This window comes from Glycine max, chromosome 5, assembly GCF_000004515.6.
Source record: "Glycine max cultivar Williams 82 chromosome 5, Glycine_max_v4.0, whole genome shotgun sequence".
Lineage (NCBI taxonomy): Eukaryota > Viridiplantae > Streptophyta > Magnoliopsida > Fabales > Fabaceae > Glycine > Glycine max.
The window spans coordinates 41620397-41638435 of record NC_038241.2 but is presented as its reverse complement, the minus strand read 5'-3'; the positions used below and the strand labels follow the sequence as shown (position 1 = coordinate 41638435).

Sequence of the window (18039 nt, the reverse complement as noted above, 5' to 3'; positions counted from 1 at the left end):
TTCGTATGATTCTTACTGATTATAAATTTATATGCTTATTAGCATATAAGTTATAGGAAAAAAAAGCATACATCCGTTGTTATGTGCAACACCAACCATCACAACAACCATGAATTACCAACGAATCAATGTAACAATGTACTTCGACCAAACCAGCTATAATAAGGAAGAAGGAAACGAAAATGAATGGTGTATGAAAAAAATAATGAAAGAACAAAGGAAGAAGAATAAGTTAACCTGAGTAATTTTAAAATATTTAAAAAAGTATTGGATGTAGAAGAATTTATGCCGATATAAAAAGAAAATCCCCATATTTATAACCATCCAAATTATAGTATTTTTTCACATACTTTCTACTGATTCGTCGTTTTATTCTTCTACATTTATTATTTCTCTTTTTTTTTGTTATATGCATGGTAAAGGCTGTATAAAGTGAATCACTTTTCATCCTCGAGTTAAACCCTCATGGTTATAAGTTTTCAATATTTCATTGCTCAATAGTGCCATAATAATCAAATGATTAATTCTAATGTCTTTTTCGTCTTAACTTTTACTCATATTGTCCACTTAACAAACAATGGTACTTTATACTCTACTAGTGACTTCCCCTACTAATTAGGAATAATGCTCAACTAAGATACAATTGTTTAGCTTAATGAAGAACATTGTCTAACTAACGTAAACATTTTACCAAAATAATTGAAATGGCTACACCTTTTTTTCCCTCTATATTATCCCTTTCGACCTTGGTTGGTTTCATCCCATAAGGGATCTCTTATTAGACCCATATCCACCAAAGTTGAAATTTAGTTCCCTTTAACTTCAATTAGTCGGGTTTGTGGGGTTATCAACTGCGAAAATAAGGGTTCAAGAAGTATCATAATGTTAGTACTTCCCAAGAAATGCAGGCAACTTGAAAAAGGAGCTTTAAGTTTGTGCATGAAGGTTTTGCTAACTTGCTATCTTTTGTGTATCGGTGGATCAATTAGTTTTACCTATAATAGGAGGTTAAGGTGACTGCTTATAGTATTTTTTATTATTAATTATTAAAATTAAAATTTAAAATAATTAAATACAGTAATTAACAATCAATTAAACTTTTTTATGGTTTTAATGTGAATACTCTCTCTTTCATCTCTTCCGTCTCTATAAGCAAGATAACAATGACGGCCACTTCATCTTCTTCCCATTGATGTCACTGCATCTCCAGGCGCCGATGTCCTCCTCCACTTCGCCTTCCACTATACTGGGAACTGTGCGTGAAGTTGCTGGCAAAGGGTTCGGAGGAGATGACGAAAGGATTTTCAATTTGTTTTTTCCAAGTTATTTCTTCGACTTGTTGGTGGTATTGTTGAGAAGCTGAGATCGTTGTCGGTGGTGATGGCAGACCTCTCCGGTGGACCAATTACAAACTGCTCTACGCTAGCCAAACCCATCTTCTGTTGTAGATCTCAACAACTAGATATTGAGCAAGGATGCTAACGTATCTTGTACTATTGTAAAAAAAATCTCAATATAAGTGGATTACTTGAGTTGTCTTTAGTAGTTAGGAATTGGGAGTGAAATTGATTTCAAAATGTAAGCGAATCAACCAAGGTGGTAGTAATTATAAACCTGATAATAAGTTGTAACTCTAAAGTAACGTCAATTGATAAAATATTACCTCTTGCATTTCCTGCTATTGACATCAGAGTTTGTAATTTTCGATTTAGTTCTCTTGCATATCCCGAGTTTTCAAAACTTGTCCATTTTTTTTTATCCGAAACATAATTTCATATTTATTACTCCAGTGCATCTTTTTCATATCCAATTGTTCCTATAGCCATCAAATTTGGAGCTCTTGCGGGAAGTATTTGGATGAGAGCACTATCCTTCCAGGTACACGTCAAATGCGAGATAAGACTGATTTTGTGGGCATCTATCACATGGAATATCAATATCTGGAAGCTTCATAACCAATGTTTGTTCAGGGATGGACATTTTGTTTTAGAGAAGACAGTCCAAGATATTAGATTCTTTACCTGGTTCTGGCTTAAGAATTTAGCAGGGTAATATGCACAGTGGCAGATTAATCCCAAAGTAAGTCTAGCAGTCAAGATGGAAAGGTAACGTGGAGCTCTTATATTGTGTGAATGACTATACCTATGGGTCTGCATGCAGGGGACATTCTTGGTGTCAGCAATGGCAGCTACCATGGGATTGTGCTTCTCGTTAATCAGCCTCGGTCTCGGGTTGGTGACTTTTGATAGGGTGTTTAGAATGCATTTATGTGGGTGCGCTTATTGGTCTATGTGCAGAACATGGTTGGTGGGCTTGGTTAGGAAAAGTTGGGGGCATTGATTGTGATTTTTTGGGACTGGTATACTACCTTGTTGGTGGTTATTTCATATTTATGTGGCCTAACATAAATATTTTATGACCATTTTTTACCTGACACATAGTAAAGGGAACTACAATGTTATTTTGTGTTTTATATATATATTATTTTATTTGCTGATTAAAAAAAAGTATAATTCTCTTTATTCTTCTTTGTCCTTTTTTTCAATAAAATAAAATACCATACTTTGATTGTGAGTTTCACTTTTTTTTTACTAGATGGGGCTAAAATGCCCGAAAAAGGAAGCAACTACACCGAAACAAACCAAGGGAGATTAACTCCCAAACCATCAGACAACAAGAGAGGAGCCTGCTCAAAAAGAGTAAAATCCTCAGCAAGATCTAAAGCCAATTTGCAGTTCAAGTCAGTGAACATTTCTTTCCCGAGCCATAATCAACCCCTGGCACACACCCCACAACTCAGCAATATAGGGGGACATGATACCAATCTTATAAGCAAGACCACACACCCAACGACCCTGGTGATCTCTAATTAAAGCTCCACACCCCGCCGGACTAGCAACACCTTTTACTGAGCCATCAGTATTGAGACTCATCCATCCTCTCCATTTCACTTGGATTTGATGATACGGCTTCCCCCGAAATAATCTGTTGATTTCCATAAGAAGAGAAATAAGTCATGGTGTGACCTTTAATAACTTCCACCAGCCTGAAAGGGCCTAATAAAATGAGGGTCTTGCTCCTTTTTGTTTCTCCAAAACCACAAAAAATAACAAGAGGTAGCCCAAAGATCAGGCCAATTTAAACCTTGCTCTGACTTTTAAGTAGCATTAAGATTCCAAGCTATCCATTCAGAAAGATTTAGCCCAAAGAAGTGGGCCCCATCATCCAAACATTCGTTGCTAATGAACAGTCTCTAAGAACATGGAGAATAGACTCTTCTACATTTTGACAATCACTACAATAAGGAGAGCCAATACCCCCCAAGAAGCCACACGTTTATGAGTGGAAAGACGACCATGATTAGTCTGCCACAGAAACACTTTCATCCTTTGAGGGACTTTCAACTTCCAAATCCTCTGCCACACTTGGCTGCAGTTAAGCTGGTGGAAACTATTAAGTCGCTTATAAGCACGGGAAATGGAAAATTTTCCTAGCCTATATCAATAGTCCACATCCTAATATCTTCCCCTGCTATCTGAGACTGAGGCATAATGGCTCTAATACGCTGAATAAGATCATGAGGCAGAAAAAGGTTCAATGTATATAAATTTCATTGGCCACAACTAGTGGTCAAATCACTGACAGTTAAATTCTGGAACTGATCAGGAATGTCAGTAATAAAGTCTGCAACTTTAGTATTCTCATCTAACCATTTATCATTCAAAGCATTAACCTTCTCCCCATTCCCAATGACCCACCACTCTTCTTTAACCAGAGGAGCTGAATGCTTCACAATATCTATCCACAAAGGGGAGTCAGTTCCTTTGTAATCCATAGCCTGGGCAACATTAAATCTTCTGGAGTATTTTCCTTTTAGCACATTAGTCCACAGATTATTCTCCCCATTTCCCAACCCAACTTCATGATGCAAGCTGTGTTCATCTCAAAGAGACTACACATAGCCGTACCCCCATTGTGCTTGGGCATCATTATCATCTTCCAATTAACAGCATGGACCCTCTTGTGCTCAGCATTGTCCCCCAAATAAAGGCTTTTTGTACCTTTTGAATCTCTGCAATAATATTCTGAGGAATGATCATTATCAACATAGGATAGGCAGGGATAGGTTGGATAGCAGTCTTGGCCAAGGTGATTCTTCCAACTAAGGACAATGGAGAGGCTTTCCATCCCGCGAGTTTGGTATTCACTTCTCCAAAAGATAAGAAAAGTCTCCTCTTTTAGGATTTTTGCCTAAAAGAAGTACTCCCAAATATTTACCCAATGAAGTGGCCTCTTTGAATCCTAATAAATTAGTGAAGGTGGCTTTGAGCTGGGAACTAACATTTTTGGAAAAAAATATGTTAGACTACTCCACACTAACTTGTTGGCCCGACATGCTACAAAATTCTTCCAACACTCCAGTCACAGTTTGCATTTGGGAAATGGATGCTTCTCCAAATATAAGCAAGTCATCAGCAGACATCAAGTGGGAGACAAGAGGCCCCTCTCTTCCAGCCCGCATCTTGGAACCATCATCAACACGCTTGGAAATAATGCGTGAAAGTTTGTCCAGAGCAAGAACCAAAAGATAAGGGGACAAAGGGTCCCCTTGTCTTAGTCCTCTTTCCGGTGCAAAGAAAGGAGATCTGTTACCATTTCATAACACATTGCTCTTCATGATGACATTAATCAAATTAGGAGGGAAACCAACTTCAACTAACACATTATGGATAAATTTCCAGCTCATGCGATCATATATGCTTTGGCCAAATCAACTTTTATAACAAAGAATCCTTTCCTCCCCCTCATCCTTCTCATAGAATGGAGCATCTCCTGATGACATTTTCATGAATAGACCTGATAGGGATAAATCTAGTCTGAAAAGGAGATATGATTCTGGGCATGATGGACTTGAGTCTATCGACTATAACCTTAGTTAGAGTCCTATAGGCGGCATTACATAAAGAAATAGGCTGAAATTGATTAACAAATTCTGGTTTACTAGACTTGGGGATCAAACAAATATTTGTGAGAGTCTATTGACCATAACCTTAGTTAGAGTTTCACTTTTTTAGCTTTGTGGTAGTCATCATAAATTCATATTCGTCTTAGAATTTTGTCCACCAATCATAATAATTCAATATTAACGTGAAACTCCCTTTATAGCCTCATTTTGGAATTAAAGCAATGGTTCTACCTTCATGTAATTTCCTATAAATAGTGTTGACCCCTTTTGGCTACTATGAAAATATTATTTTGTTACTCAAATGACCAATCAAACTCCAGAAAGGGGTGACTTGAGTTTCTTAAAAAATTGCAAAATAGTTTCCCTATTTCATGAATGATATATATTAGAAGCGGAGCGATTTACACCTCCAACATCCGGTTACCTTAAGTGCAATGTCGACGCAAGCTTCTTCCAGCAGCAAAATCAAACAGGTGTAGGGATGTGCATTCATGATGAACTTGGAAGATTCATTATGGCTGGGACAACTTGGAGGGAGCCATGTTTACACATTCACGAGGGAGAAGCATGGAGTTTGTTATCAGCCTTACAGTTTGTAGTCTCTTTGGGTCTACAACATGTTATTTTCGTAGTAGATTGTAAGGTCGTAGTTGACAAAGTTAGTAAATGTCTTGCCGATTTATCTCAGATTGGGTTACCTAGTTGATGAATCTAGGAGTACAATTGGCCCATAATTAATCCTTTGATATAGGATTTGTTTAAGGGATAAACTAATGGTGTTGCTTATGAATTAGTAAGGGTGACTCTGTTTTATCTTGACTTTATACTTACAATCATGTAATTCTTTGTGTTGAGAACTTGATTTTTATTTTTAGTGAAATAAGATAATTATTTTTTAGTAAAAAAATATGAAGCTAAGTGATTTTGTGCGCTTCTTATCTTTTGAAAGTAGAGATGTGTATGTTAATAATAATAAAAAAAGAGCCCTTAGACAATACATCATCAACAATGTCAAAGAAATAAGGAGGAACATTCTCAATCCAAACACAATCTTGTGTCAAAAAAGGCGAATCTAATTAGACGGCGATTAGGGTGCGTAAGAAAAACTCCTTAGGCACAGTGGGAAAGTTGCTGAAAAAAAAAATAAAAATGCATCGCGTCCGTCCAAGTTTAAAATTAGAAAATCACACGGTGAAGATCGATTAAGTTACCATGGAAGTGTTTACACCAGATAAAATAAAAAAATGTGAGATTTTTTTTCTCTCTCCTCCGAGTTGCCTTTGGTCTTCGACCACCCCTTTCTCCTCTGAGCTTCTCCCTTTGGTCTCCGACCACCCCTCCTTCTTCAACACCATCTCTCTCCTCCAAGCTTCTCTCTTTGGTCTTCGACCACCCCTCTTTCTCCGACACCATCTCTTTCCTCCGAGCTTCTCTCTCCTTTGGTCTCGAACGGACATGATGTATTCTCTGTTGGAGGACGACGGCGGCGGTGGTGGTGGGAGAATTCCTCATGGATCTTGACCTTGGAAATGGTGTGCATGTCGTGCGAGAGCTTGAGTTTCTTGGCGGTGCCGTTTCAGTGGGTGGTGTTGTCGTTTTCTGTCAGCGGTGACCTTCCAGATAAAGTTTTCGCCAGAGTTTGTGATGAAGGCGTTGCCGCGGTGGTCGACGGTGACGTCATTGGCAGCATCGATCTCTTCGGAGGAGAGGGAGGAAAGGAAGAGACGGTGGTGGGAGCGGAGGTCGTAGGCGACGAGGGTGTTGAACGGAGGGATCCAAGGAGGAAGCGCTACGGTGATGATGGTGTGGGTGATGTTATGGTGTAAACAATTCCATCATAGCTTAACCGATCTCCACTGTCTAATTTCTTATTTTAAATCGATTGCTTCTTCTTTTTCTCCAGCAACTTTCATTGGGTGTGGAAGTAGTTTCATTTTCACACTCTAAAATTCGCCATCTAACTAACCTATCCGGAACTCTATTAGCTTGTCTATTAACAAAAGACTAATATGAGAGGACGTGCCTCTAAGCAAAACAGCACAGTCCTAAAGAATGCCAACAGAGTAATTATTTACATCATTCGACTTCATGCACCAAGCAGAAACCAACCTTTGACAATCAGATTCATAATGAACCATAGCAAATAGTAACTGCATCCCTTTAGACCTCTCGTAAATAACACAAATTATAAGTACAAATTGAAATATTCTAGGATCATACCACGTTTAGCATAAAAAAAGGGTACCATATTGGTATAACCTGTATTGATACGAAAAAATAATAATTCAGAATTCAACTTACTTAGACTTTTGAGAAATAAAAAAAATTATCATAAAAGAATGTAATTTGTTTGATTGTATTAAAAAGAAAATGAAAAATAACTTAATTTTATATATTCTTTTATTTAAATTTCAAGATTTTCTAACTCTCTAACAGAGGCATTGTGATAAAAGTAAGGTCAAGAATAAATATTTACACAAACTATCAAATAATAATGTATGTGGTGTTTAGTTGACTGGTAAGTAAGGGAAGGTAGAAATTGAGGAGATTGAATTGCAATAGCAATGAGTGTGTCTTCAAATTCGAAGGAATCGATGGAATTATGCATATTTGATTTGCGGAGAGGCCAACACGAAGGCCAAGAGCTCGATAAGATTCTCTTCTTCTTCCCCGCCGGTTTGCCCTTTTCAAAGCAACTCTCCGTCATTGGCCTCAGCGAAGGACTCATCACTTTCACTAGGTTTGTTTGTTAGGTTACCCTGCTTATCTCTCAAATTATTTTACTAATTGATTCATTCTGCAATTCCAGAATCTTCTCGCCAGAGGCTGCCTGCGACGTCATCGAAGCAGAAAGACATTCTCATGTTTTCTACGAGGCCGAACCCGATATCTGGATAGTCATGGTTCCTTCTCCCGTTTCTCCTCTCTTTCTTTTCATTCTCAAATCACAATGCTTGGAATTGTGTATTCATTTGATATGAGTTTGTTTCCTTGTAGGTTGCCGACAAAAGCAATGATTCAGAACCTATATGGAGAGTTGATGCATTAAGAAAAGTTCTCAAGGAAATTCACTCACTTTTTGTCATGTTTCATGGATCTATTAGAGCAATGCTGGAGAAAGAACCCGGCGGAGGACTAACAAGACGGCATTTGTATACCTTTATCATGGATTATCTGAGGGGTAAGTCATCACACGATAGCTAGCATGCCTATCACATTCTTCCTTCATTATCAACTTATGATTCAAAATATTTCATTCTAAGTCATAATTGTCAGCATGTAAAAAGCGGTCTCCGTGGGATACTTGCTGCTGTGGTAATGGTGAAGTTGCTGTATCAAATGGTTTCCTTTCGCTTTGGCTCTGTCCTACCTGACTGATGCTCAAGTAGCTTCTGTCTCTCATACCTTAATTATGATTTTTTTCTCTTTGAGCCAGATTTTCTTGCGGGGAAAAAGCTCCTTTTACCTTCATTCCGTGATTGCTTAAAGGAACGTGGAACTGTTCAGATGCTGACAATAGGTCGCGAGGCTGCAATTGAGGTTCAGGTTAGATAAGTTTTAAATTGTGGTTTGAAAAACTACAAAACTCATCCAAAACTAGGGCGATAGAGATAATGCTTCAGTGTTTTTTATGCTATATTTTTTCTTTATTGTTATTTCACATGTTTCCATTGCCTTGAGTGTGCTGTTGATTTGTGTATCATCTATAATATCTCTGTCTCTCTGCTTCACTCTTATCTTATTTTCCTGGTTGCTCTTGCTCGTAGAGTCCTGTTTGCATACATATTGCGATGATTTTATTTTGGGGATAATAGACATTTGAGTTTGGTATTACAAGCTTCTTTAAAATTTGGTTTTCAGTTGGAAGAGGGAGAAAATATGGTGTTCTAATTTTATACTGGACCCAACTATATAGGAACATATGGAGGAGGCCGATGTGTCTTATTAATTGACTTAACAATGCTGTCTCAGAATCACAGCAATTCTAAAATGATAGGATTATGAGTTGTCACAGAGAACAAAATTGTTAGTGCACAAGTTTTGTGGTTATCTAATCCTTTTGTTTCCACTTTCCTTTGTTATCTCTTTCCCTACTTTCCTTATTAGCCCACAAAATCATTAACTCGCACTTGTTATTAAATAGTAACAATTGTAAGTGTAAATATGAAATGAAAAAGATGAAATTACTTACACTATAGCACCTGTTATCATTTGTGATTCATTTATATATAGGTGGCGATCTTCTCATACCAATTGTAACTATTAGCATACTCACACAGTTCTTATAAAGTAAATTAAGTTTATAAAGTTTGTTGTCACAAAAACAAAAACAGTTGATGCTTCATCTGTCACTTATTTTTAATTTAAATATATTTTTTAAATTATAAGTTAATGTTGATTATTATATTATTTTGCATACTCATGAATGTTGAATTTATCTAAATTTTGATATACACCATCATCAAGATAATATTATGTGATTCAATAACTGGATTGGTTGAATTCATGTTCAACAATTACTCATCAATGGTTAGTTGATTAAGATGAAACATGCTTGCATATTTACATTTGATGTACATGTGTGTTACATAAGTGTTTTTAAACTTTTCATTTGTTATGAATGTGTGTTTTCATTCCCTAATTTTGCATCCGTTGCCCACTTAAGCTATTGACTATTTGCAGCAAGTTTAGATGAAAAAAGGAAGAAGTTTGGCATGTTAATGGCATTCTATTTTGTTGATTTCTTCTTGTTTTGGCAGTCCCTTGTCAGGGTGCTTGAATCTTCTTCTGGAAACACTCCCTGCTACTCTTTGGTTTTATTTCAAGACCTGCTAGTGTCCACAAGTCTATCTCCTGTAGGTTTAGTACAAATTTATTCTTACTGAATTTGATTGGGCAAGATGCTTGGTCATTCATTAAGTTACTTAATTGACCTTGACTCTTTTGTCAGGATGACACCATAAATTTATTCACATATGCTGTGCTAAGGTTGACTCCCCATGCTCTATCTTCTGGAACAAGTTCCTGGTCCTACTTACGGAAAGGAAGTTCTGCATCCAATGTTGCCACTGAGTCTAACATGGCCCATCCAAGCTCTTTGTCTGAAAGTTTTTATGGCTCATCTGATATATCCTCTGGTGAAGATAACCACTATCATGTTGTGAGGCCCTTACAGAGTGACAAATGGTCTAAAGGAAAAGATGGTTATCTTGTCACTGATTTATGGGGTGCAGAAGTTGGTACGTGGGTGTTTGCCTCTCCAACAGTTTGGCTTCAACATACAGGAGAGAAAATGTATCTTTGTGTTTATCAGCATAGAAGCCTTACTTTGATGCTTCTGATTCCTGTATCATCCATTCCTAACGGGGAGCAAGGTGTGTCGGCAGTGAGGCAGCAAGTTGTTGAAAATGTTAGTCTTCTATCATAGTGATTTTTTTTGTTTCCTAATGAATTCTGATTAGCTTTTGCACATAATATGAACTGACACTTAACATTGTAGTGTTTTCCATTATATTATTTAGGGTTCAACTTCATGCATGGTACAATTCACTGACAGGACCCCTTTTTGCTGTTATGTTATGCCTAAACATGTCCCCTAGAATTACTTTTTACCACTTCTATTCTCTCTCCCTTTTACTGAAAAGAATTCCCAAACATGGGAGAGTGGAGAATGTTACTTTTCATTTTCCTTCTGCCACATTCCTCTCGATCCAAGCGTAATAGCGTTAGTACTTTGAGATTTTTTGGTCACTGTATCATTGAATTCTCTTTCATAGCTTATATGCATGATTTGTATCTGTTCTATTGGTGACACCAACATTTCATTAAGAGAGGGATTATAGATTATTCTGCTAGTTTATTCTAGTGCATTCTGTTGTTTTCTGTGTTTTACTTTTGTATTGCTTTATGTGCGATTTTATGATATCAGACATAATATACGAAGGCGTGTAATTGAGGGAAGTTGTTAATAAATGCACATAGTTCCTCAGGATAATAGAACTTTGTGTTTTTTGGGATTAATGTCTCCTGTAATAAATGATGTAATGTTTTTTTTTGGAAGCATTTTACCATCATGTTTTTTATTTTCACGCATTTTACCACCCAATTTTTTTTTTGTGCAATGTACCATCATCTTGGTAACAAAACGACGTCGTTTTGCATAAATTGGTGACAAAATGAAATTGTTTTTTAGAGACACGTCAAGACTTCGTTCATTACACATTTAACAGATTGGTAAAATGTGTGAAAATTGAAAACATGAAGTAAAATGCACAAAATAAAACTTCGGTAGTAAAATGTACAATGAAGCTATCTGCTGCTAAATATTCATCACTGAATAGGATTCTAATTTGATCTGCTTGATGATCTGATAATGTCTGTTTGACAATGCATTGTGGTTCTTCAGTTGGGAAGCATATGAAATTGAACTGAGATGTTTAGCAAATGTATCTTTTTCTCTGATCATAATTTTTTTATTTTTTATTTTTGCTGAATGCATCAGGCATCACTTAAAATATTGAAAGTTGAAGAGAAACTATCGAAAGGATGGGGTGGAGATAATGCTTATCACGTTAGTGGGTACCGCTACTTACTTGTAGATGGTGATAGAAATGTATCCAGGGCTTCTCCAGCAACAAAAGTTACAACTTTAACAAAGGTGTGTGTTGGTACCTTTTCCCATTTTTTTTAATTAATATGTTATACTAAATTGACAGATATGACTTGTTATTCAAGCTTCTGATGGCACTTTTTTGTGTTTGGCACTATAATGTACTTGTCACCAATGCTCTCGTTGCCTGTGAACCTACTGACTTGAAAACATTTTTAACTTTTGTTCTTTTTTGTGCCTGGTACAGGAGTCCTTACTTGCTATGAATAAGCTTAGGCAAGAGGTGGAGTTAGAGAAGAGTAGAGCAAAACTGGATAGCCGTAATTGTGAAAAAGACTTAGAGGTGTGCATTAGAGCAAAAAATAATGCATGGGTTATTTCTCGAGTCACAAGAGGGAAGGAGCTTTACATGGTTCTAGAGAAAGCTAATGAAACCCTTCTATATGCTTCAGATGCTGTTGAGAAGTTTAGCGACAGGTATGCTATTGGTTTTACCTATCTCATTAGTGTGCTTAATAGTGTGCTTCCCAAGCTTAAACTGTTATCCTTCTTGTCGCAAGAATGATGCAGAGAATTGGGGTGGAGGGTGACCTTATCAAGAAAACATTTTTTGTTTCCACTTTTAATTACAAAAATGTCACTGGTTTTGCTTTGTTTCCCGTCTTAAAAAGTTTATATAGAAAACGGTGAAAACAACTTTTTTTTTTCATTTTCTATTTTCACTTTTCCTAAATAAACCTAATATAGAAAATAAGTTAAAAAAAGTTTTCTCAAACTAAACTTCTCTTCACAGAAATTGGGCCAAATAAGAAAGATCTTTCAAAAATTCAACTTTTATTTTACATGAAAAAAGTTTTAAAAAAGGAGCTTCCAAGGAAGCTAGTTAGAAGTTTTTGGTTTTTGGTTCGTTTCCATCATCATTTCAAATCCCAAAATACACTACCCAAGAAATTTGAAGCTGTTTTTCTTCTTTTTATTTTTTTTTTAACTTTGAAGTGGAGTTTAAGCTCTAATATATGCTATACTATAAAATCTTATAAATTTCAAGCCAAAAGCTTTTATTTTACCTGGGTGAAAAATATTCTTCCCTGGTATTTTTTATTTTCATTTTCTTTCATATACTCGTCCGCAGATTATGAGGAGTTTGACAATGATAACAAATTCCCACTAAACATAACTCTGCAGATCTGAGCATCCCTAAACCCACTGAAAAGGCGATTTTTAATTTTCTTTCTTGGTTGAGTATGGCAGGTATTGCAATGGAACATTTTCTCTGGACTAAAGAAAACCAAGCATGTGCGACCGAGAGGAATAGCACGCTAGGTCTTCTAACTGTTTACCCAGTAAAGTCGGGAAGTTTTCCACTGTTGATTTTTCTCACCGGGAAATTCAAGAATGGAAGAAAGAATGCTACTCTGTGTATATCTCTCTGTATATTAAGTGTAATTTGTTTATACTTGTTAAAGGGTGCTTTATCAAATCTTGTCACCGGTAACTTTCTTTTTAATCCGAAATTGGGTCAGTTCCGAGAGAAATTGTTTTCCAAAAAGTTTCATTTATTTGACAATAGACTTTGAATTCCTAAAACTTAATACTAAGTCTACTTCGATCTTTAAAGCCAAACATCAAAATCTTTGAAGATGTAATCTTTAGGGTTTAGGTTGAGTTTCTTTTTAAATGCTAACTAGCGAGAAGCCCGTGCCGATGCACGGGCTCATATTTTAATTTTGGCTATCATATTCTAATTTCATTGATTCTGTTTGGTTCATAATTGATTTCCCTCTAAATCAAACTAAACCACCTCGTTAAAGAATAAATTGATTTGGTTTGAGTTATCAGATAAAAAAATTGAAAAAAAATAAAAAATACTGTTATTATCAAATAATATTGTCATAATATAATATAAACATATTTGAGTTTAATTGATTTTACATCAATTAAGTAATAACAAAGATTATAAAAAGTGAAATATGAGATCTAATTTAAACTCATTTGTAATTTTAATTTGATATCAACCAATGATTTGAATAAATCCAATTTTTTTAGTTTGGATCAGTTTGGATTTATGAGATTATTAAATTGATCCAAATTCGTGATTGTTCCTCCTATAATTAATAATCTTAGTCACTTATAAATTTTTTATAGTGAATTATGTTTTAAATCGTCATTTATTTAAAATAATCATCGACATCAAATTAGTTTGATGAGAAAATTAAACATATAATTTATCAAAAATAATTACGTATGATTATTCTGTTTGATTTATTAAATATGTGATAAGTCAATGAATTGATAATTCAACGGGAACTAAACTATTAAAAAAAAAACTAAAATGAAAAATACTATATTTAATCTAAAAAAAAAAATAGTGCATCTAGCGATTGCCATTGAGGACAATTGTAATTTCCTTTAAGAGTAATATAGCCCTTACTTACCAATTGAGAGATTGAGATGTGCCAAATGAATAGATGGAGCCTCCTCCAATAGTTGAAGCCTTCTATGAGGAAAAGGGTAATTTTGGAAACAACTTACATGTTAATATTGACAGACAGCAAGCACATTTCACATTATACTTAGATCTTCTTCCTTCACTCAATCAAGGTATGTATTCTTGCTTTTCCTTCTTTTCCAGATTTATGCTTATGTTCTCTGCCCTTATGCGTCTATTACATGCTTCTCTCTCTGATGAGGATCCGTTTTAGTTTCACTTTCGTTTTACTAACTGTCGCTGCTCGTCATTTCTCTTCTCTTTTTTTTTGTGAATTTTACAAAAATAATTTGGGTTCCTTCTGCCTTCTTGGAATCCTATGGTCCGAGGTTTTTAGGGTTTTTGAGACATGTATGTTCTGGTTTTTTAGGGTTTTTAGGGTCCAAGCATCATGGTTTTGGGTATAGTTTTTTTTTAATATATTGACTTCGATTTTGAAGTGATGATTTCCTTTCTCTGATGTCTTTCTGGAGACCTGACGAGGGTGATCTGTCCTTTGTCACAATATTCAGCTGTTTTAATTATTTTTTGTTGTATAAGATAGTTTCTTGTTTGCTTGCAGCTTCATGTCTAGATTCCCACTTTTACTTGCACATTGTTAGCCCTGTAATTTTGAAAGTTGAAATCAATCAAATTAGCCCCTGAAGACGATATGGTTTTGGGTTTCTGAGAGCGTGGATGAATGCTAGCGGCACTCTCCGACACTCTTGATTTAACACTTCAATGATTGACTAAAATTTATTGGAAAGTCCCACATTTCATTTAATGATTATTGATTTAAATGTAGGATCCGTTTCCAATAAATTTTAGCCAATTCATCGATCAAGCATTAGAAAGAGAACGTCAGAGAATGTAGCTAGCATTCCATGAGAAAAAACCGAAACTGAAGAGGCTTTCCAATGTTAATTTTTTTTCCTCCCTGCCCCATTGATACTGTCTTTTGTTTGCAATATTCTGCTGTTATAGTTTGTTGTTTGAATCATGGTTTCATTTATGGATCACATCTTTTACCTGTATATCTCATATTAAGTCCTGTAAATCTGAAGTCTGTTCTTGCCTTGAAAGTTGAAACCTATCAAATTAGCCTCTGAGGATGATGAGAAAATATAACTTTCATTCTTCCGAGTTTCCCATGAGGAAAGTACATGGAGACCTGAACTGAAGAGGCTTTTTTTTGTTTATCTTCATATTCAGCTGTTTTAATTTTGTTTTGTTGTATAGGGTAGTTTCTTGTTTGCTCGCAGCTTCATGTACAGATTCCCACTTTTACTTGCATACACATTGTTAGTCCTGTAGTCTGCCCCCACCTTGAAAGTTTAAATCATTCATATTAGCTTCTGAGGATGATCAGAAAATTAACTTTCCGAGTTGTCCTTGAGGAACATACATGGAGACCTGAACTGAAGAGGCTTGCTAATGTTTTTATTCTTTTTGTTTCTCCCTTTTTCACCCTTTTCTCATTATTGTGTTATAGTATTTCTAATTCTCTGCTATTGATTTAAAGTTTTTGTTCCCAGTTTCTTAGTTTCATGTTTTAATTCATCATTTGATTCATATATTTTCTCTTATTTCAGTTTTGACTTTATTTGGAGTTTCTCCAAAATGAGGTATTGGTTCTCTAACTCTTCACCTGGTGAATTCTGTCGGTATCTTTTATTATTATGAAAATTTCACCTTTTTTTTAATTACTAATCATTTTTTGTTTTCTTTTTTCCCGCTTTGTCTTCTCAAGCCGGCCAATGGAGGAAGATGTAAGTTCTTTTAAGCATATTCATTATGCAACTTAGGTTATATGCCTATATGATCCTTACACTGTACAATTGTTTTGCTTATATTATGCATAATCATCTAGGCTTTTGGGTTTTCTGTATTTGACTATTTCACTATTTATGCAAGTTGAATCTTTGTTTTGCATAATTTAGCCCAATTTTTATTTTGCATTGCTCATTTGTAACCACTAACCAGCCTAGCTAAGCAAAGTGATTTTATTAACTTATGATAATGGGTCACAAAATCCTTTTTTCTAAATTGGATCTCAGGTTGTCAACAGACAAAAAGTTAACATTCGGGGCATTAGAATGGCTTACTACGCTTTACTATCTTTGCCAAGTTAACATACTTCATTTTACAGACTGTGGGTAAGAATGAGGAAGAGGAGTTCAACACTGGACCGCTGTCCGTACTCATGATGAGTGTTAAAAATAATACTCAGGTATGTTGGCTTTTATATTATATACAACGTGGTTGTTGTATGATATGCTGTTTTACTTAACATTTTTACTTGTTCAGGTACTGATAAATTGTCGGAACAACAAAAAGCTTCTGGGTCGTGTAAGGGCTTTTGATAGGCACTGCAACATGGTTCTTGAAAATGTGAGGGAGATGTGGACTGAGGTATGGTTTGTCTTTTAGATTTACTTCGCTTTCACTTGTTTGCTACATCAGCTAAGCGATCTGTGCGTACAATCAGGTGCCAAAAACTGGTAAAGGAAAGAAAAAGGCCCAGCCAGTCAACAAGGATAGATTCATCAGCAAGATGTTCCTCCGTGGAGATTCTGTCATCATTGTTCTTAGGAATCCCAAATGAGATTCTATCATCAATTATTCGCGTAGACATTAGCGGAGGATGTAGTTGGTCATTTGATGAGGACGCCCTGGATCTTTTATGTACCCATTAACGTGTACATCTAATGTTTTGTATGGATTAAAATGTAAAGTTTTATTTGTTTTTTTTTTTGTTCTTGCGTAATTATGCTGGATTATTGAATATTGAAGGAGATTATCAGTTTGATCCTTCGATATCACCCTCTTTCTTGTTTTATTTTTTTAAGTAATAAGATTATATATATAGTTTTTAAGTATTGAATATTTATTAAATCCCTATGTTAACATATTTGTATTTGCGTTTGTGGACTAATTTGAATTTTTTTTTTTCAATACTTGAGAGATTATTCATAAATGATAGTTTATTCATTGGATTTTGTTCCGCTGAAGGGAACAGTTTCCACTTGAAGATAAATCAGTTATATGCATTCTTAGTATATCCATCTTCCTCAATAATCGTGATTTATCCATTCTCTACTCTTAAGAAACAAATTCTTCACAATGATCAGTATGTCCTTTTAATAGTCGAAGAATGAATAGGTATTCTATTAAACAAGCGGTGTGCAATGGAAATAAACTAGACTTACAGCGTGGTAGCTTAACGATCATCAAATAAGCAACTGGAAGAAAATAAAACAATATGTACTTCAAGCAAGCCACAAAACTGAACTATAAAATAAAGGGATAAAGGAAAACATAGAACTAGGCGTTCTGTCAATGTGTCAAATTTACACGACTACATAAATGTTTGTAAAAATACAAAATTATCCAGAATTGAAAATTCTTATTAAATAGCTTTAAATTTATATAAAATTTTACACAAATAAAAAATTAATACTGGTAATTGCAATACTAGATAATGGCCTCAGTCCATCTACCACCATATGATCTTGTGGTAAAATGGTTAAAAAAAAGTGAAGAATTGGAATATTTTTCAAACATTAATTTTTCAGTAGTTATTAAGACTATTTACTTTATTTTATATTAAAGGAGTTGAATCCTTGATTATTGGTGTTGGAATATTTTGATATTCCTTAGTTTTTTTTTTAAAAAAAAAAGATGAATATTAAGCTATTTTTTGAACTGTCTTTGAAATTATTGAGAAATGTTTACAACACATTTTTTTAACATATTCTATATTATTGTTCAAATTTATTAAAAATTTACAAAATTGAGTTTTATTTTTATTTAATGAGTTCTCCCCAAATTATTTCGCACGTTTCTTACTATAATGCTTAAATGCATGTTTTGTGTCAAAATATAGAACATTGTTTTCTCTCTTTATCTTTTTATTTTCTTTGTGGAATTTTCTCATTGTCATTCGAATATTTTGATAACTATATTAAAAAGTCTAAGTTGTTATAACTACTC

At 34.9% G+C, this 18039-nt stretch overlaps 2 protein-coding genes, 1 non-coding gene and 1 pseudogene across 6 annotated transcripts; all 4 read left to right on the top strand.

The window, feature by feature from the left end:
- Positions 1–7406: 7406 nt before the first annotated feature.
- On the top strand, positions 7407–13111 carry LOC100792001 (vacuolar fusion protein CCZ1 homolog B). 4 transcript variants are annotated; one of them, XM_006580361.3, is made up of 10 exons: positions 7407–7706; positions 7776–7869; positions 7964–8147; positions 8243–8281; positions 8403–8512; positions 9727–9822; positions 9918–10376; positions 11469–11624; positions 11824–12053; positions 12828–13111. In XM_006580361.3, the coding sequence occupies exons 1-10, from the start codon at positions 7531–7533 to the stop codon at positions 12856–12858; spliced, it is 1575 nt and encodes a 524-aa protein (XP_006580424.1). In that variant the 5' UTR covers positions 7407–7530; the 3' UTR covers positions 12859–13111. The 4 variants fall into 4 exon arrangements, with proteins under 4 accessions (XP_006580424.1, XP_014631394.1, XP_006580423.1 ...); XM_014775908.2 differs by having other exon boundaries at positions 8243–8287; XM_006580360.3 differs by having other exon boundaries at positions 8243–8308.
- A 910-nt stretch (positions 13112–14021) lies between these two features.
- LOC100792526 (small nuclear ribonucleoprotein Sm D2) lies at positions 14022–16925 on the top strand. Its single transcript, XM_014775907.3, has 6 exons — positions 14022–14177; positions 15639–15671; positions 15797–15815; positions 16196–16276; positions 16354–16458; positions 16535–16925. The coding sequence occupies exons 2-6, from the start codon at positions 15667–15669 to the stop codon at positions 16649–16651; spliced, it is 327 nt and encodes a 108-aa protein (XP_014631393.1). The 5' UTR covers positions 14022–14177; positions 15639–15666; the 3' UTR covers positions 16652–16925.
- LOC113001740 (small nucleolar RNA Z159/U59) lies at positions 15148–15232 on the top strand. The gene has a single exon (XR_003267228.1). It is a non-coding gene; the product is annotated as a small nucleolar RNA Z159/U59 (small nucleolar RNA).
- On the top strand, positions 15398–15474 carry LOC113001741 (uncharacterized; annotated as a pseudogene).
- Positions 16926–18039: the final 1114 nt, after the last annotated feature.